This window comes from Martes martes (assembly GCF_963455335.1).
Source record: "Martes martes genome assembly, chromosome: 3".
NCBI classification, from domain to species: domain Eukaryota; kingdom Metazoa; phylum Chordata; class Mammalia; order Carnivora; family Mustelidae; genus Martes; species Martes martes.
In genome coordinates, this window is record NC_137890.1 from 128902775 (window position 1) to 128923501 (window position 20727).

The following is a 20727-nucleotide window of genomic DNA, read 5'->3' on the forward strand; positions in this document are numbered from 1 at the left end:
TATATTGTCAGTATTTGCCATTTGTTGTCATTAATCCATTTATTATTATTATCATCAAGGGGACATGTCATTCGATCCGTCGAAATCTTGCTTTATCTGGATCCCAAGCGTTCCTTTAAGTCTCAGGAGAAAACGACTTTGGTTGAAGTCGGTGCCCAAAGCCACACCCACTAAGAGGCCTTAAGAAACCTGGGGCTTTCCTGGCGGAGACTCAGCTGTAGGCAACCACGCGGCGCGTCGGAATTCCCAGGGCTGGCACTCCAGTCTTCCCCGTGGGAGGTGCGTCCTCCCCCCGAGCTAGGCAGGCCGCCCGCCAGGGTCCAGCTCCCTTTCTGGCGGGGATTCGGGGCCCTCTTCCCGTCCCGCCCCGGGCTCATTTGCATAGGGACGCGCGCGGCGCCGGCGAGCGGGAGGGCGGGCGCGGCCGGGAAGGCGGCGCGCGCGCGCCCTGACAGCTCGGCCTTGCTCGCTCACTCGCTCGTCCCCGGCTTCCGAGCACAGCATGGCGGTCAAGGTGACTCCCAACTCTCTGCTGCTGCCTTTATTGCATAAGAGCCATTCCGGGGACCTTGCCTCCATCCCTTCACCTCCTACCATTTCCTTCGTTGTCTGGTTTTTAGATAGCGTATCCTGGGGCTCCAGCTTGCGGGTGGGAGAGCTGTGTGGGGCTTGGACCCGAGGGAGAGGATGCCCGGCTGGGGGAGGGGAAGGAGGAGGGATTATGAGTTGGAGGGGCTTTGGAGGACCACAGGTCGGTGAAGGAAGAGTAGTGTCGTGCTCTAGGTGCATGGGATTGTGAGCCCGGACTTGGAGGGCATCAGAAAGGGAGTAGGAGGAAGTGGCATGTAAAGCCGGGGATACCTAAGGCATCTCTGTATTGCAGTGGGGGAGGGGGTGAGTAATTGAGTAATTTGGGGCTTTAGTGGGGCCGGGGGCAGTGGTTGGCATTTGTGCTGTAGGTGGCAGGATGTCGAAAGTATTTGGAAACGTTGTCGCAGCTTTCATATTTTAGGTTGGGTGGGGAAAGGGAGGAGATAATTATTTTCTGGATTGCTTTACGTGGGGAAGAAAGGCTGCTAGGCCAGGCGATTAATTTGGGTGTTTCAACTTTCCTGTTGCTCTATTCTTGCTGGCCTCTTGATTGGGAGGTGGGTTGTTGCTATTGTGTTGCTAGTGGATGTGGAGTAAAGTAAGAGATTGATTCTCCCTGCCTTCCCTTTCCAGTTCGGAGGAAATGTGGGAGATTTGCTATATATTAAGCTCTTAACACCTGTACTTACCCCGTGTAGTCACAGATCTCCAAGTTTGACAGGTGTTATCAGTATTGGTACTTTTGGTTTGTTTTAAACTAATGCCCTTATAAAAGATAAGAGCATTGATTGTTAGCATCTGAGACCTCTAATCTGAAGAGATTATGTGGTTTCTAGTAAAGCATTAACTGGCTTTTTTTTTTTTTTCCTTACAGGTGCAAACAACCAAGCGAGGTGATCCTCATGAGTTAAGAAACATATTCCTACAGGTAATTGGCTTATGTAGCATGATCTTTTATTGGGACAAAAACCATTGTAAATTTAGTGCTTTTCAGGCCTCAAATTTCAGGATTTTTCTATTTTCATTCATTTTGAAAAACCTGGATAGACAAACATAGCTTATAATATTTTATTTAAGGTTTGAATAAAGATTTCTTTTACTAAAGTTTGATAAAATACTTTCCCCATAATATTTTTTAACATGACTTAAAGTATGTAAAGAAGAACACTGAAAAGAATTTCTGACTTCCCTTAAGCACTATGATCAAAATTATATTTCAAAATGTATTGACACTCTTGTGTAATTACTAGGTATGGTGACTAAATTTCTTTCTTGAAAGTTGCAAGTTTATAGTTTTTCTCCTTATAAGTATTTATTTATTTGTTGCAGAGATAAGAATATTATAGTTATTGTTAATTTTGTGTGTCTTTTCTCCCTTTGCTTATTTATAGTCATCAGCTTTTGAGGTTTTGTTACAAAATGTTACTGTCCACAGTTCTTGCAGGGATCCACCTTCTACTAAGTTTTTAAGATCAGCAACTTGGCTGTAGACTTAAAAAGTTGGCTTACTTTTTTGTTTTGCTTTCTTTTCTTAAATTTCAGAAGTTCCTCAGGCAGGAAGTTGTACTTAAGAAATAGATGAAAAGGGAGACAAGCTAAGGTGTTCCACCAAATATGGTGTTTTTCTCTGAAATATTCTTCTGAAAACTTTCTATTCTGGACCTGGGTTCTTATATAGAAACTTTGACCTTGGGCCCTGCTGGGTATTTGTTTCCTCTGTAAAATGAGAGGTGATCTCCAAGGTTCCTTCCAACTCCAAAAGTCTATGATTCTATATTAGGAACAGATTCTAACATATGCTGATCAGCCTGGAATAGATGACATTTTTATCTGAGGCATGGATTGCTTAAGCTATTGTTGGGGAGGAGCCTGCATAGATGACCATGCATATGTGTAGTTCATGAAAAAGAACTAGCAAAAATTGGAATCTTAAATTTTATAAAATCTGATACAGGGAAGTATCATTTCCAGAACGTAAGTAATTGTAATAGAAATGATCTGTTTACGGCTTGAAACCTTTATTCCTCACAAATGTTCTTGAAAATAGGGGGAAAAAATGTCAGTATTAACTGCACCATATGATTATACTTAGTTGTTTTGTGAAAAGTTTGTGCGATATTGTTAATTTTTTCTAGATTAAGTAGGCATGGAAGAAATCATTTGAAATGATGCATGATGTAGTGAAGGTGTCAGAAACACTGGGTTCAATTCCCAGTCCTCCCTCTGATTGTTGTACCTATAGGCTACCTGTCTGGCCTTCCTGGGCTTCACCCTCTTATTTGGGACTCGATGGGATGTCGGAAAATGGGGATTGAGGTCCTTTCAGCTTTAAAAATCCTGTGGAGGGACCCCTGGGTGGCACAGTCAGTTAAGCGTTGGACTCTTGATTTTGGCTCATGTCTGATCTCAGGGTCGTGAGATCGAGCCCCATATCAGGCTCTGCTTCCCACGGGGAGTCTGCTTGAGTTTCTCTTTCTCTTCTCTGCCCCTACCCTCTGCTCCCTCTTTCTCTAAAATAAATAAATAAATCTTACCAAAAAATCTTGCGGAAAAAATTTTATGATTCTACATGGATTTGGTTTTTTGGGGGGAGGGAGGATAGAAATATAAGGAGAGAGCTGGCACTATGCCTAGCTTTTTTTTTTTTTTTTAAGATTTTATTTATTTGACAGAGATCACAAGTAGACAGAGAGGCAGGCAGACAGAGGAGGAAGCAGGCTCCCCGCTGAGCAGAGAGCCTGATGCGGGGCTTGATCCCAGGACCCTGGGATCATGACCTGAGCCGAAGGCAGAGGCTTTAACCCACTGAGGCACCCCTATGCCTAGCTTTTTGACAACTTTTAAATCTTTTTTTTTTAAAGATTTTATTTATTTATTTGACAGACAGATTACAAGTAGGCAGAGAGGCAGGCAGAGAGAGAGGGAGGGAAGCAGACTCCCCGCTGAGCAGAGAGCCCGATGCGGGGCTTGATCCCAGGACTCTGGGATCATGACCTGAGCCGAAGGCAGAGGCTTAACCCACTGAGCCACCCAGGCGCCCCGACAACTTTTAAATCTTATCATTATCTTTCTTTATTTTTTTAAAGACTTTTTTTTATTTTTTTAAGATTTTTTTTTTTTAACTTATTTGACAGACAGAGATCACAAGTAGGCAGAGAGGCAGGCAGAGAGAGAGGGAGGAGGAAGCAGGCTCCCTGCCGAGCAGAGAGCTCGATGCGGGGCTCGATCCCAAGACCCTGGGATCATGACCTGAGCCGAAGAAGGCAGAGGCTCTAACCCACTGAGCCACTTAGGCGCCCCAAGATTTTTATTTTTAAGTAATATCTACACCCAGTGTGGGCCTTGGACTTACAACCTGGAGATCAAAAATCCTTGAGGTCAAAAATCGCATGCTCTGCTAACTGGGCTGGCCAGGTACTCCCTTATCATTATCTTTTTACACGTTATTTTGGATGAGGACTATATTTCATTTTTATATTGAAAAATTGGGGAATTCATAACAGTACATTTAGCACTAGTTATAAGGCATTGGCCCAAGAATTATTGATAGATAAGAGATCATAAATATTTATCTTCAGCAACTAGAAAGATATACTGTAGTTAGTTGAGCCAATTAGAGGACAGTTACCAAGTAAGATAGCAGATTTTTTTATTCCTGTCTCAAGTACTTCAAACTATAGTTACTTTAAGCTATAGGACATTGTTTAGAAACAGTTTTATTTTAGAAGCATATGGTTTATTAGCATTTTAGAGATAATAGGCAAAAATACTACATTTTTTTTTAAGATTTTTTATTTATGTATTTGACAGAGAGAGAAATCACAAATAGACAGAAGTAGGCAGAGGCAGGCAGAGAGAGAGGGAGAAGCAGACTCCCTGCTGAGCAGGGAGCCTGAGATCCGGGGGGCTAGATCCCAGGACCCTGGGATCATGACCTGAGCCAAAGGCAGAGGCTTAACCCACTGAGCCACCCAGGCTCCCCTAACTACATATTTCTTTAGCATTTACTAAGGACCATTTGCTGTGTGCTGTGTGTGCAGTTGTGTTTAGTTTAGCAGTAGATACCAGTTGAATAATCAAAGGAGAGGACTGAGCCTAGATGTGAATGGTAATGGACATGTGACTAGCTCCTCCCTCAGACCCTGTCAATCTCTAACAGGTTGTGGTCGAGGGAGTCAAGAATAATGAAGTCAAATGCATAGACTCTGGTAGAGCAATCAATTTGGCTTGCTTGGATCAAAGTGGCTGTGATAATAATGACAATGACTAACTTTTATTGATCATTCTGCACTGTGCTGGGCAATGGCCTAATGTGTTAAGGGTACTGTATTAATTTTCATAACAGCCCTAGGAGGTTGGGTTAGAGTCCCTGTTAAATAGAGGAAGTTAAACGACTTGGTTAATGTCATTTAGTCCTTAAGTGGTGGAGGCTGGATTCCAATCAAACTGCAGAATGTGTACTCTTATCCATTACACTAAATCACTTGTGGGGTCTCAAAATGGGGGGCAGATAATATTTTGAAAGCTAGAGGTATATGAGGGGCTAGTGGCAGCTGTGTTTGTAAAGTTAAAGGAAAAAAAACCTGGTTACTTAGGTGATGAAAAAAAAACTGCCTTTACACTGTAACTACCTAGAACATTTGGCCAATGAGTTTGGATTTGAAACAGTAGGGAGGCACTATGGGTTTCTGAGTGGGCAAATTGAAGTGGTGAATTCTGATAGCTCTTTGTGTATGTTGGATAAAGTGTGGAGAGGTTGGAAGTAGGTAGGGAGATCGGCTAAGAGGCTATTGAAATAATACATGTGGGAGATAATGACCTGGAATGGCTGATGGCTGGGGAAATAGAAAGGAAGGACAACACCAGGGACTTTGTAAGGGATGAATCCATTGAATTTGGTGTTAAATATAAAAGTAAGGGAAGAAGTAGTGAATCTGGATAGATGTTAATTGATAAGGCATCCATTTTGGGATTTTTTTTTTTTTTTTTTTTTGTGGGAGCAGTTTAAGTTGGGTTGTTAAATAAATATGGCCCAGTATGTTAAATTTGTCAGGTTTGGGGAGTGACAAATTTGTATAGGTGTTAGATAATTCCTTGTGGTGAGGGGATTAATATAAAAGAAACAAGACCAGGAATAAGGGGCTGATTTATAAGTCATATCCACAATTGAAGTGGAACGGAGGAGGAGAACTAGAGAGAATCATCCCATGGGAATTTAAAGTAGTTTCAAAAAGATACAAAGATTAAAATATAGTAACGATATATTGTTACTAGTATAATTTGGCTTTGGTAAGATTTTAGGCCTGCTTGCATTGAGGATCATTTGAGCTGTTTAAAGACTACAGAGAAGATTTGATTTTGAATTTTGGAATACAATTGAAAGTTGTTTTTTTTAAAATAAAGACTTTATTCATTTGGGATAGAGAGAAAGTGTATGAGCATGAGTGGGGGAATGGGCAGAGGGAGAGGAGAAGCAGAGTCCGCGCTGAGCAGGGAGCCTGATATGGGGCTCCATCCCAGGACCCAAAGATTGTGACCTGAGCCAAAGGCAGATGCTTAACCATCTGAGTCACCCAGGTGTCCCTAGTTGAAAGCTGTTCTTTGTTAAATTTAGATTAACTCTCTAATTCACAAATACTCATTTGTTTTTGTCAATAGCAAAATATTCCTCTTTGAAAGTACTTTAATGGAATTATGTGTGCAAGTTTGTGAGAAGGGCTTTATAAAAGTAAAGTGCATTATTATTTTGAATATAGGAAAATACGTTTATTTTTTCTGTGTTCATTGCTTCTCAAATTTTGATGAGCTATGTTTTCTATTTAAAAAAAAGAACAATAATATTCACTAGGATTCTGTTTTTCCTGTCCCCTACAAGTTCATAAAATTGGAGCACAACAAATGAATTCGTATGTGTTAGATCGTGCTATAATTTTACAACCGGTTGTCAAGCTAAGATCTTACTATTACTACCTTTACAATTGTCATTTCTTGATTTATCTCTTCTTTCACCTCTCTCACCCACACACTATCATTGACCCAGTTTTGCTACATCAGAAATATACAGTAGCAAAAGGAGACAATAGAAGCAATGAAGAGGGAGGTAAGGTGAGGATAACAGGAATGTCATAGGCTGTTTATTATAAACCTGACAAACTTCAGAATGAGGAGTTAATCTAGTCTATGCTTTGTGGCCAAGTAGGTTTATCAAAAACTGTTCTAAGTGCATTGTTTGTCAAGGTCGTTTTTTTTTTTTTTTTTTTTCATTTGGTAGACTTTTTGTTGTTAATTTATCAATGTATTGTATGGTAAAAGCAACACATTTGAGACTGTATCATTATATATGTTAGACTAGAAACATGCTGCAATATAGAACTCAAATATTATGTCAGTCCTGTTCTCTTACTCTCTCTCTCTCTCTTTTTTTAAAGATTTTATTTATTTGAGAAAGAGAGAGAGAGAGAGCAAGTGCACAAGCGGGGGGAGGCCTCGAGGGAGGGGAGAGAAACAGATTCCCTGCTGAGCATGGAGCCTGACATGGGCCTCAGGCCCGGGACCCTGAGATCATGACCAGAACTGAAGTTAAATGTTTAACGACTGAGCCACCCAGGTGCCCCATCCTGTTCTTTTTCTCATTATCACCAATGTAACAATGAAGATCATATTCCATATAAAAATTAGGAAAATTCGTTTTCTTCTGTGTTATTTTAGAGAAGAAATGGAAGAAGATGCTGCTAATGTAAAGCAGTGTGATTCTTCCTTAGGGTTTTTATGATAACGTATTTTTAATGGAAAGAAATATCCTTTTATTCAATAAACATTTGTTTACGTTTTACGTATTTATTTTTTGCAGTAACATGGAGCTGAGAAGGGAATTAAACAGGGCTTTTAGCAGGAGACATTTCCACTTTGTTGGAGTAGGCATCAGGGCTATGTTTTCAAAAGCATGGAATGTGTACTACAAATGATAGCATCTCCTGAGGCTCAGTGTGGAGCGAAAAGGTGCTCTCACTGGGTATTTGTGGAAACAAAGACTCTTTGGAAAGCAACCTGGCAATAGTTTAAAATAGAAAGAAGATACCATTTGAACAAACAGTCCTACGTTTGGGATATTTATCCCAGAGAAATAAAAATACTCGTAAGAATATGTAGGTACAAGGGGTGCCTGGGTGGCTCAGTCAGTTAAGTGAGCCTTCAGCTCAAGTCATGAACGCCGGGTCCTGGGATCTAGTCCTGAACCAGGCTCCCTGCTCATCAAGAGTCTGCTTGTTCCTCTCCCTCTGCCCTTCCCCCCTGCTTGTGCACACAAGCTCGCGCTTTCTGTCTTTCTCAAATAAATAAAATCTTAAAAAAAAAAAAAGAGAGAGAGAATATGTGTGCAAGGTTGTTAGTTGCAGCATGGAGTTGTTCCTTGAGGAAAAAAAGGTAGGAAACAAGAGAAATGTTATCAAAAGGGAGTGGTAGAAAAATTAGAATAACCATCCCTGGAAAATTATGCAGAACTAAAAAGAATGAGGCCTATATCAGCTGATTTAGAGAGATTTCCAATGTACTATTGAGATAAGAAAGATGTAAATAAGTGTATATAGCATGATTTTAGTTTTCTAAATGCCATTTCATATATGTTGTACGTATATTTACACATATATATACTTATATAAGAATTAGGGGAGGGGTGCCTGGGTGGCTCAGTCATTAAGTATCTGCCTTCGGCTCAGGTCGTGATCCCAGAGTCCTGGGATCGGTCTCCATGCTCAGCGAGAAGCCTGCTTCTCCCTCTCCCACACCCCCTGCTTGTGTTCCTGTTCTCTCTCTCTCTCTGAGAAATAAATAAAATTAAAAAAAATTATTAAGGGAAAATAAAAACAAAGTATTGATGTATATGTATTAGATTTTTACCAAGTGAATAATTTAAAAAGTAAGAATTTAACAGTTCAGAACCTGAAGTTAAAAGAGGACTTCCCAGACTAAATTGGGTTGAGTAAACCCAGTATGAGACACACAGAAGGGGATCTATAGTTTTCTCAGCTATGTTGATTAAGAGTTTTCACCAGTTCTTTAGAATGTAGGCATTGAAGATGATAGCCTTTATCTTTGGTATATTAGCATTTGCCATAAACTATATAGAGTTTTCATTAAAAAAAGTTTAGGCATTAAAGGCATACTCACATCATAGATTTTATCTGAAGGATTAAAAAATAATTGAAAAGATAAGAAAATTAGTGTTATTAAATGCCATGTTGTGTTCTACTACCCATCAGTATATATATATATATATATGCGTAAATATATATATATATTAAAGATTTTATTTATTTATTTGACAGAGAGAGAGACAGAGAGAGAGGGAACACAAGCAGGGGGGAGCAGGAGAGGGAGAAGCAGGCTTCCCGTCAAGCAGGGAGCCTGATGTGGGCCTCGATCCCAGGACCCTGGGATCATGACCTGAGCCGAAGGCAGCTGCTTCACGACTGATGGGTGCCCTCCATCAGTATATTTTTAATTGTCTACCATGTGCCAGGTTAGGCATTGTGCTAGCTTCTACCTTTATAGATTTTAAAGATTTTTTATTTTTAAAAAATTATTTATTTGAGAGAGAGAGAGTGATGAGGGAGAGCCTGAGAGGGGAAAAGGTCAGAGGGAGAAGCAGACTCCCTACTGAGCAGGGAGTCCAATGTGGGACTTGATACCAGGACCCCAGGATCATGACCTGAGCCAAAGGCAGATGCTTAACCAACTGAGCCAATCAGGTTTTTTTTTTTTTTTTGAAAACTTATTTATTTGAGAGAGGCGGGGAAAGGGAGGAGAAAGCGAGCATGAGCCAGAGGGGATGCAGGGCGAAAGGGAGAGAAAAGACTCCCCACTGAGCAGGGAGCCAGAGGTGGGGCTTCATCTAGGAACCCCTGATAATGACTTGAGCCAAAGGCAGACATTTAACTGACTGAGCCACCCAGGTGCCCCTACCTTTATAGATTTTAAATAAGAGGATTTCAGTGAAGGTAAAACCTCACATTCTAGGTCACGGTGAGACAGACAATAGCAAAGCCCACAGACTTGGAAAAAAACAAAAAGCAGCTGCAGAAGGTGACAAGTCTAATAAGGAAATAAACAAAATGATGGAGAAGGCCGTCATTTGTCAAGAGGGTGGTCAGTAAAGACCCCTGAGATTGTGATATTAGAGATGAGACTAAAAGGTGGGTAGAGAGAATTCTGAACAGAGGGCTCTCATGTCTAAAGGCCTAGATGTAGATAAGGGTTTGGTATGTTTGGCAAACAGAAATGAGGCCAGTGTGCCTAAAGTGTCAGTCAGGGAGGGAGTGAATGGCCAGTAAGAGATGAGGCTGCAGGAGAGCCTTATCAGGTGCGGCCTTGTTTGTAGGCCATAGAAAAGAATTTGGACCTTTTTTTAAAGAGTGTTGTCTGAAACTGCTGAAGATCTTTCACCTTGGAAGTAGAATAATTCAATTTACATTTTGAATAGGTCATATTTAAATAGACCATATTGATCTATTATGTAAACTTCCTTATACGTTTCTGTGCTTTCTTATGGATGACTGCCTTGATTCTTCCAATTTAATTTCCTCCTGTCCATGGGGGTGTTAGAATATCTTGAGTGAAGCCTCACTGACTCCTTTTCTTTTTCTTCAGATTTTATTTATTTATTTGGCAGACAGAGACCATAAGTAGGCAGAGAGGCAGGCAAAGAGAGAGGAAGGGAAGCAGGCTCCCTGCTGAGCAGAGAGTCCGATGGGGGCTCAATCCCAGGACCCTGGGATCACGACTGGAGCTGAAGGCAGAGGCTTTAACCCACTGAGCCACCCAGGCGCCCCTCACTGACTTCTTTTCATCTAGGAGACCAATAGCTAGAGCCTTCAAGGGCTTTGTAGTCTGACCTGGAGTTGAGTCCTTATTTGATCCCTTTTTGCTGTATGACTGTAGGTATTTACATTGGCTTTGGAGTCTGTTTGCTCATCTACACCTAACACATAGGGATGTTAGAAAGATTAGCTGAGGTAATTTGTAAATGATGCCTGACACATGGAGCTTTGTTCCTGGTTTCTTCCCTTTTCTTCTAAGATAAGATGAAGACTTTTCTTTCCTGAGTAGGATCTGAGTCCCTTGTCTTTCCCAGGCAACTGTGCTGAACCTATAAAGTGATTAAGATGTTAGTATGTGGGGCGCCTGGGTGGCTCAGTGGGTTGAGCTGCTCAGGTCATGATCTCGGGGTCCTGGGATCGAGTCCCGCATCAGGCTCTCTGCTCAGCGGGGAGCCTGCTTCCCTCTCTCTCTCTCTCTGTCTGCCTTTCTGCCTACTTGTGATGTCTGTCAAATAGATAAAATCTTCAAAAAAAAGAAAAAGATGTTAGTATGTGTTTCTGATTATGAACATGTAATCAGCTAATTACTCACATTCTTGAGACCTGTACCTGAAGATCTTTACAAATCCCCACATTCAGAAATACCACCATAAGAGGTGACTTCTCTCAAGTTTATAGGTGTTGAGAAAGGATAAAGCCACGGTCTGAGATTGAGAGACTGTGGAAGTTGTGTGCAGAGGTTGTTTTTGGAATCTTCACCTGCTCAGTCTGGACCAGAGAAGGAATAATGGTCCAAGTAGGTTTTGAAATACCAAGACACAAACCTAAAAGAGAGACTTGTAATACATTCTTTATGTGTGTAACTTAAAAATCATTTCCCTGTTCTGTCCAGCTCTCTTTTACTTAATATTACTGAAGTTTCTGAGGCATCATTCACCGAAACCAGTGCTATGGCCACTATTGGGCTTTTAGAACTGTGTGTGCTATTTCTTACTTACTGCATAACTATTATGTCTTAGGTAATATTGTAAGTATTTTATACAAATCTTTATAATTAATCCTCAAAACAACTCTATAAGGTAGGAACCATTAATATTCCCATTTTCATAGATGAAAAAACTGAGCCCTAGGAGGGTTAAGTAACTTGCTCAAGGTTATACAGTAAATAGAAGAGACTTGCTTTATGTATTTCAAAGCAACTCGGCTTTTTTAGTTAATATTATTTGGAGATACGAGTACATATAGTACATATAGAATAATCTCATTCTTTTTTGGTCATCTTTTAAAAAGTTTTTAATTATGGAAAATTTTAAATCTATATGAGTTAGAGAAAATAGTATAATGAATTATCATATATCCATCACTCAGCTTCACCAACTCTTATGGCTAACCTTGCTTCGTCTGTATTGCAGCTGCATTGGATTATTTTGAAGCAATTCCCAGACATTGTATCACTGCATACACAAATACTCTAGTATCTCTAAAGGTGATGACTCTGAAAACCTTCAAACCATAATTCGATTATTACAGGTAAAAATACTCCTTAATAATGTGGATGTCCACTCAGTATTGAAATTTCCCTGATTGTTTCATTTTTTAAAAATTTCATTTGTTAAAATCAGGATCCAAGCCATGTTCATATTACATTACATTTGGTTGATCTGTCTTCTAAATCTAATATTTTCCACTCCCTACCACAATAAAGGCCCTTCTTTCTCTGTGGCAAACATCTTGCTATTTAATCAAGGCTTACCAACATTAAAGCATTCCGTCCCCCTAGGAGCTGCACCTTGATTGTCAAAGACATGATTTGCCCAGGCTTACAAATATATATATGCTCCTTATATGTTCCCATGGTTACTTAGACCAAGAGATTGAAGTATTATTTTAAGAACAATGCAAATTAATTTTGCAACTTAATGTGCCCTGAGAAGCATTCTAGTTTGAGTTATTGAGTTCTCTGGGGTCATTATTTTATTTCCAAGGTTTTGGACCATTTTGAGAGGAAAATTGTTTTGGTAGACCTAGCTTATTATGGTAGTTTCAGTTGATTTCAGTGATTAACAAGGGTCTTGTACCTCCATGCTCTGTTAGGAATTGCATTGTTTAGTAGATGACAGTAGGACTTGATATAATGGATAGTAAAAATATATACACTGAAGCAAAAAGAAAAAGAAGTGCATAATAGTTCACGGAAACAAGCTGAGTTAGAAAGCAGATGTTTGGAGAGCTTTTTTTGCAAAATCGAATAGAAGGTTTATTTCTACTGTATGTGAAATATGCAACAGAAAGTGCTAATTAAAATTAGATGGATGGGACACCTGGGTGACTCAGTCAGTTAAGTGTCTGCCTTTGGCTTGGGTCATGATCCTGGGATCCTGAGAATGAGTCCTGCATTGGGCTCCTTGCTGACGGGGGAGCCTGCTTCTCCATCTCCCTGCCACTCCCCCTGCTTGTTCTCTCTCTCTTTCTCTCTCTAACAGATAAATAAAATCTTTAAAGAAAAATAAATAAATAGGGACACCTGGGTGGCTCAGTTGTTAAGCGTCTGCCTTTGGCTCAGGTCATGATCCAAGGGTTCTGGGGTTGAGCCCCACATCAGGCTCCCTACTCAGCGGGAAGCCTGCTTCTTCTTCTCCCACTCCTCCTGCTTGTATTCATTCTCTCGCTGCATATCTCTCTGGCAAATAAATAAATAAAATGTTTAAATAAATAAATAAAATAAAATTAGATGGATAAAATTGCCTTTTCCTAATGCATGTGTAGCTGGTTTTAGTAAATATCAAAAAATTTTTGCATCACTAACTAAAATCTTTTAAAAAGTGGCCACACATGTTAAAGTTATTTTTTCTTATTAAAATATTACTGATGATAGATGAATTCCATATTGTGCTGTTGTAACAGGGTTTGTCTGTCAGGCCTGTTGCAGTCTGCTCCTCATGCAGAGTGCTCGTGTAGTGAAAGGGCACACATTCTTGACTAAATTTGGCTTCCGTTAGGAGTAAGAGCAGTAAAAGTTAAGGACAGCAGGAGGATTAACTTTGCATGCCCAGCTCTTCCATCATTCACGTATTCATTTTTCTATATGGGAAATGCTTTATGTGATATCTGTAACTACCAAACTTTGTGACATTGTCATTTGAGAGTTACTTATATTAAAAGGGTATTAAGATCTGAAAATGTCAGTTCATCTTAGTTGGAACAAAGTCATGGAGCAACAGTGTGTTTTGACTCATGTTACAGCCACGTGTTGAATAAGCAGAGATTAAACTGGCTAGACCAGTTAGGACCGATGTGGTAAACCCAAGAATTGTGGAAGCCAACTTCAAGGAGACCTTGGTTTGGAGGAAGATGAAGAGTTACAACAATAATTCCTTCATGTTTGGGCAAAAGTAGAATAATTAAATAAACAAGGAGGGAAACCGGGACCCTATGCTTTTCTGTGTTTCTAAACTTTTTAGAAGAACTACAGTATTTCAATATGCATTCGTTTTACAATTTCCAAGTACTTTGGTGTTCAAGATCTCATTTTCCCCCTTACATCAAGACAGCTATCTTTCTGTTTTTTATTAGAGAAGAGGCTCAGAGAAGCTGTGTTTCACTCAAGAAATCACACAGGGGATTAGCACTCATTTTCTGACCCTGGTTTCAGTGTCTGTCATGCCACTGTCTCTGAGCTAATGTGAGAGTAGGAACTATGTTTTTTGTGATCTTGCATCCCTAGTACCACACATAGTGTCCAGCACACAATTGGTACTTAATAAATGTTTTTTAAGTGAATGCAAAATAACTGGAAGATTTTCTGTTAGCAGATTTCTGGTTTAACAAGTAGTGCTTCTAAATATATTACCTTGGTTTTGGAGTGCGTACTTAAAATGAAAACCTTTGATACACTGTATACTTCTAAAAAAGTAACCAGCTTTATAGTTACGGCAGATCAGAATTTTTCTTTATGGGGTGCCTGGGTGGCCCAGTCCTTAAGCTTCACCTTCAGCTCAGGTCATGATCTTGGAGTCCTGGGATCAAGCTCCGAATTGGGCTCCCTGCTCAGCGGGAAGCCTGCTTCTCCCTCTCCCACTCCCCCTGCTTATGTTCCCTCTCTCGCTGTGTCTCTCTCTGTCAAAAGAATAAATAAAATCTTAAAAAAATTTTTTTTCTTTGTAATCTCTGGAAAGTCTTTTAGACATATAAAATATCAAAGGATCTATTTGTCTTTGAACTTAAGCCATTTAAACAGGCAATTTGATTCATTTAGACTATTTGGGTTTTTTACTCATTTGTGTCATTGAATTTTAAGTTAACCTTCTTTTCCTCCTTACTCAGTAGAAATTTAGGATTTTGTGAAAATTCTTTGTAAAGTCTGCTTTGTAGTAACCTGTGATATAGGTTAAAATTTGGTAAATTGTTAAAGGAGTTACTACTGTCTAACTTACTTTCAGTCAAGTGAGACCTTGATATGTTGATCTGTTGGCCTGGTAGGCAAAACATTTTTAGATAACATCATCTCATTTGGAGCTAGAGGTAGTTCAGTGTGAGTACAATAGTGTAAGTATGTGTATCTATATGTGAAACCCTACCATCTTTTATCAGCAATAAATATTCTAATCTTTCATTAGGATCCATTTTATTTCTCAATCTTCAGAATGTCAAGACTTTTTCAAGCACATGTGAAATAAATGTAAATTTAAATATTTCTGGAAATGTCAAATCTATGTGCACTTTTGCATTCAAATACTTAAGTTGGATTTGGAATAAGTTTAATAAAGAAATAAGTCACCTATTTTGTTTGGATGATGTCAGCTACTTCTTGTCAATGTCTTTCATGTGTCCTTGAATTCCTGCCCAAGAAGGATTTACAACTGCTTAAGAGACATCTTTGAAATGGGAAGTGATTAACTCTAAAGTTATTTGGAGTGTGGATACAGTATTTGGTCAATTTCATTTAAAGAAATTTTGGTTCATTCTTTGAAATGACAGTAACAAAATGGAAATGATGAAATGAGTAAGTTAGTTGTCATATTAAATTTTTAGCATAACTGTTAGCTTGGGAGACCCAAAACTTTGTTTTACATTGCTTTTTATTGTTTTTAGTGTAAATATGCAAGTCATTTTGGTTAGCAGAGAGATGTCTTAATACGGTCTCTTAAAGTTTTCTGACTTCTAGCCTTTTGTGTTACGCAAGGCCATGTTTACTTTGTTTAAAACATTATTATCCAGTCAATTAAAATAAACATTGAAAGTAATGAAGTTGTTTAAAATAAACGGGTCATTCTTATTTTAAAAGTATTTTAAAATATACTTTTGGTTTAAATATATCACCTGTTTTTAAGGTACCTGCTTTTCTTTGTTAACATAATACCTAACATGTTTTAGCATCTTGACTGACTGTGGGTAGATTCTAGTCAGTTCTATACTCCCTCTTCTGTTCTGTCTGTTCAGGCAAACAGACTCACTGACATTGCCAAGTAATTGTCTCTAATTTAATGAGTTAATTAGTTAACTGTCTCCTGCAAAAGTCAAGTACTGACTCCTTATGGATGAGAAGACTTGTTTTTTTTCCCCCCTCTGAGCTATACACTTTATCTTTCAGTTCAAATCAAGTTAAAATAGACTAGGAGAGTTGGGGAAAACACTAGCAAAATACCTCAGGGTAAGTGATTCTCTGGCATCATTTATAACCCCAGATACTGGCAAAGCCTGTTCCAGTACTTGTCAACAAAAGCATTTGTTTTCCTTGTTGGCTGCTGTGTCCTTGATTTCTGCTAAGGCTGCTCTATTTCCTCATAAGATCAAGAGTGTTGTGAAATCCTGGTGATTCTGTAAGTACAGTATTCTTTCTGTGTGCGTGTGTGTGTGTGTTCTGTGTGTAGTGGTGGTAATCCTGGCAGACAAATTCAGGTACTACTTTTAGATATGAGATACCTATGTGGCAAAAAGAAATGGAGAATTAGTTGCCACATTTTGTTAATACTAATTCTGAAATGTTTTCATACTCTTTTTTGAAAACTGACATCTGATTAAGGAAAGCAAGCAGCTCTCAAACAGTTGTAGAAAGAACAAAGATCTCCATAACCCATCTCTAGTATCTTTTTTTATTTTGTATCTCATGTTAGTTCTTCCTTCTTTTAAATTTTCCATAGGACTCATACCTGGGATTCCTTGTCAAAGGACGTGAGCATTCATATAGTTCTTTTTTTTTTTTTTTAAAGATTTTATTTATTTATTTGTCAGAGAGAGAGAGAGGGAGAGAGAGTGAACAAGCACAGGCAGGCAGAGTGGCAGGCAGAGGCAGAGGGAGAAGCAGGCTCCCCGCCGAACAAGGAGCCCGATGTGGGACTCGATCCCAGGACGCTGGGATCATGACCTGAGCCGAAGGCAGCCGCTTAACCAACTGAGCCACCCAGGCGTCCCGCATATAGTTCTTTATATATGATAGGTATGTGTATATATGTATTGCTGAATCACTTTTCAAAATGACTGAATTGGGAAAAAGCAAGATGTACGGAACAGTATCAATAGTTATCATTTGTGTAAAAAGAAATAGGTAAGAATATTCATGCATATTTGCATATGTATACATTAGCATGTATATGCATATATCATATATGTATAATCATTTATGCATAAAACATCTGGAAGGATATACAAGAAATTGATTGCCTCTGGAGTGGGGTTTTGAGTGACTAGGGACCGAGGTGTTAGGAAGACTTTTCACTGTATACCATTTTGTACCTTTTGAATTTTGAATGGTGTGACTGTAACATTGTGAAAATCATTTAGGAACGCCTGGGTGGCTCAGTCAGTTAAGTAGCTGCCTTCGGCTCAGGTCATGATCCCAGGGTCCTGGGATCGACTTTCGTGTCAGCTCCTTGCTCAGTGGGGAGCCTGCTTCTCTTTCTGCCTCTCCCTGCCACTGACTGCTTGTGCTCTCTCTCCCTCTCTGTAACAAATAAATAATTAAAATCTTAAAAAAATTTTTTTTAAAGAAAATCATTTTAAAAAGCCATTAGCAAGGGATGAAAGTACCCATTTTTTTCTTATTTCCACTCCCACCCGCTTGGTTCAGGCTTCATCCTCTTTCACCTGGATCTTCAGTAATGGACACTTGGTCTCCCTGCCCCCAGTCAGTTTCTGTGCTCTCCAAACCATCTTTTCCATTGCCACTAGAGAGAGCACAGGTTAAATCACGTCTCTGCCCTCTAAAATTTTAGTAGCATCCCATGCCCCACAGAATGGAGGTCAGACTATTCAGCTTAGCATTCAAAGTTTTCCATCATCTAGTCTCAAACTGCTTTTTTGGTCTCACCTTCTGCATGTAAATGAATCCTATAGTACATTTCCCATACCATTGTTTGGCACTCATGTTCTAGTGAGTTGTTGACTTGTCAGTGTCCTTAAATTCTATTTTTAGATTTCCTTGTGTTGATTCCTCTTTTCTGTTGCAGTAGTCTTCCTGACACTGTGCCTTTCCCCACTCGGGCCTATCCTATTCTTAACTCTGTGGTTTTCTGATTTTGGTAAAACATGTCAGATTTTGAAGAACATAGAAGAACAAAGAGCAAAAGAAGTAGTTGATGGGAATTGGTGGAATCCACTCACTATTATAGTATGTAGAAAAACATGATTTTATTTTGAGGTGATATTTGTTAGGTGTTTTTGGTAGTACAAGCTGGTAAAAACATGCCTACCTTGGACTACTTCTTGCGCAGGCTAATAAAGCCATTGGCTGTGATAGCCTCTGTGGTGTGTTTCAGAATATGACAAAAGAAACATTTTTTATTTAATTCTTTCCTTGTTGAAAGAGCTGGTTGCTTGGTTTAGTCAGAATCACAAATGAGAATATTTGAAACACTTAACCAAAAAGCAAACCAATAGTCCTTTGCTTTGATCCTTCCCATCCCTGTCTTGTTTCCCAGAAGCAACCACTTCTCTTAGCTATTTATTTTGGTATTTTCCTTCATGTTTCTATGTTGCTATTTCTAGACATTACTGACTTCCCATGATAGTAGTTGAGGACTTCCTTATACTACATCCTCCTTCCTTCTCCCTCCATTCCTCTCAGTATGTTTATCATTGTAATTAATACTTGTATCTACGTTATTATGACTATAAACACTTTATTTTGAGCCAAGTCATGTATTATATTTACTTTTTTTTTTAAAGATTTTATTTATTTATTTGACAGAGAGAGACACAGTGAGAGAAGGAACATAAGCAGGGGAAGTGGGAGAGGGGAGGAGAGGCTACCCGCTGAGCATGGAGCCAGATGCAGGGCTCAATCGCAGGACCCTGGGATCACGACCTGAGCCAAAGGCAGACACTTAACAACTGAGCCACCCAGGCACCCCTATTTCCTGTTTTTGTACAACAAAAATACCTTTTCATAATTTACTTTCCCATAGAGTTAAAAATTACCTAACTTTTTATTTACTTAGCAATTTGTGTACTTAATACCAATCCATTAATTTAACAAATATTTACTGAATGCCTACTGTGTGCCATTATTCTTGGTGCTTGGGATGCAACAGTGAACAAACTAGACAAAGTTTCCTTCCTTTGTTGGGAGATAGGCAATAAACATAATAAAGACATAAAGTACATAGTGTGTTAGAAAGTGATAGGTGCCAAGGGGGGAAGAAGAGCAACATAAGGGGAACTGGGAATATTGGTGCAGGCATGGGTTGTAATACTAAATAGGGTGATAAGAGTAGATCTCGTTGAGAAGATGACATTTGAACAAAGATTAATACTCCTCCCAATGTTATTTTCCATATAGCCAAATGCCTTGGGTAATTTAACACTACATTTTTCCCAGTGGCTTTCCTTCTTGGAGTCCTTTGTCTGCTCCCTGCCAGGACCATGGACTCTAGAGGCCTGAAGCACAGTTCTTGTCTGGGGATTTCTCTTGGCCACTTTCCTGGGTTGTATCAGCTGATTCCTGGATCCTACATCTTCCTCTGACTTGGTTCATGCCTCTTTTTGATGGAGTAAATGCTTCTATAGCTTCCTGAGAAAGTACACGATGGGAGAAAGAAGTATTGAGAACATGGATATCTCAAAGTACTTTTATTTTTATTTACTTATTTTTTTAAAGTTTTATCCATTTTAGAGATGCATGAGCAAGGGGAGGGACAGAGGAGAGGGAGAGAAGCAGCCTGCCTACTGAGCAACCAGCTGGCCATAGGACTTGATCTCATGACCCTGAGACCATGACCTGAGCTGAAACCAAGAGTCAGATGCCCAACTGAGTAAGCCCTCTGAATAAGACCAATCGAGTAAGCCCAGCTAAGTAAGGCACCCCTCAAAGTACTGTTAACCTACTCTTACAACTGATTGAAAGTTTGGCTCAGTTTAGAAATCTAGGCTGGAACTCCTTTATCTTAGAATTTTCAAGGGCTTACTGCACTGTCTTTAAGCTGTCAGTGTTTCTGTTGAGGAATTATTGATGCTTGTGATTCATAATTCTTTATAAGTGACCTTTTTTTTTTGGTCTCTGAAAACTTTCAGGATTTTCTCTTTATTCTGGTATTCTGTAATTTTATGATGATGGTCCGGGTCCTGGCATGGGTTTTTTTGTTTTGTTTTGTTTTGTTTTTTTTGGCATTTAGTTTGGCAATTTAGTGAGTGTTTGTATTTTTCAATTGTGGGAAATTTTCTGATATTACTGCTTTGATATTTGATTGAAGTAGCTAAATTGGTCAGCTGCAACCCAAAAGAGGAGAACTTTGGTTCTTTATGTTTGATCATGCCATAGTATATAAAACCCTTAAAATAATGAGGTATTTATTTGATAGGCAGGTATTATTTTTTTCTTTGTAAAAATTAATCACATAAAGGCAGAATATTTTTGTTTCTTTTTTTCAGCTATTGGAACATTGAACAAATACCTATGATGGAAGGTCTTCTTTGTCATGCTCTTCTCATTCATTTTACTTTCTAAGGTTTAGTAGTTTGTCCTGCATGCCTGTGCCATCCAACCCCCTCGCCCTGCCCCCGCCCCAGCTCCTTGCTGTTGGGGTGGAAAGCCTCTAGGAGTCTACAGGTGTCATCTTCTCACTCTCAGATCTTGGTCACCTCGGCTGCCCTTTCACCTTTCTTCGTATTTCTCATATTTCTTCTCAAGTATTATATGTTCTGATGAAAAAAAGGTCACATAACAAAATTCACCATTTTAACCATTTTAAAGTTTACAGTGCAGTATTATTTAGTATATTTACAGTGTTGTGTGTCCATTGCCACCATCTAATTCCAGGACATTTTCATTGCCCACCCCAAAGAAACCCCATATATGTTTAAGCAGTTACTCTCATTTCTCCCTCCT

At 39.3% G+C, this 20727-nt stretch overlaps 1 protein-coding gene across 1 annotated transcript in view; it reads left to right on the forward strand.

The window, feature by feature from the left end:
* The first annotated feature begins 416 nt into the window (after nucleotides 1-416).
* Nucleotides 417-20727, forward strand: part of SLC25A12 (solute carrier family 25 member 12) — a 103866-nt gene continuing 83555 nt past the window's right edge. The window contains exons 1-2 of the mRNA XM_080799813.1: nucleotides 417-514; nucleotides 1466-1519. Coding sequence (XP_080655939.1) covers nucleotides 503-514; nucleotides 1466-1519 — 66 coding nt within the window. The 5' untranslated portion in view covers nucleotides 417-502. The remainder of the gene's footprint in view (nucleotides 515-1465; nucleotides 1520-20727) is intronic.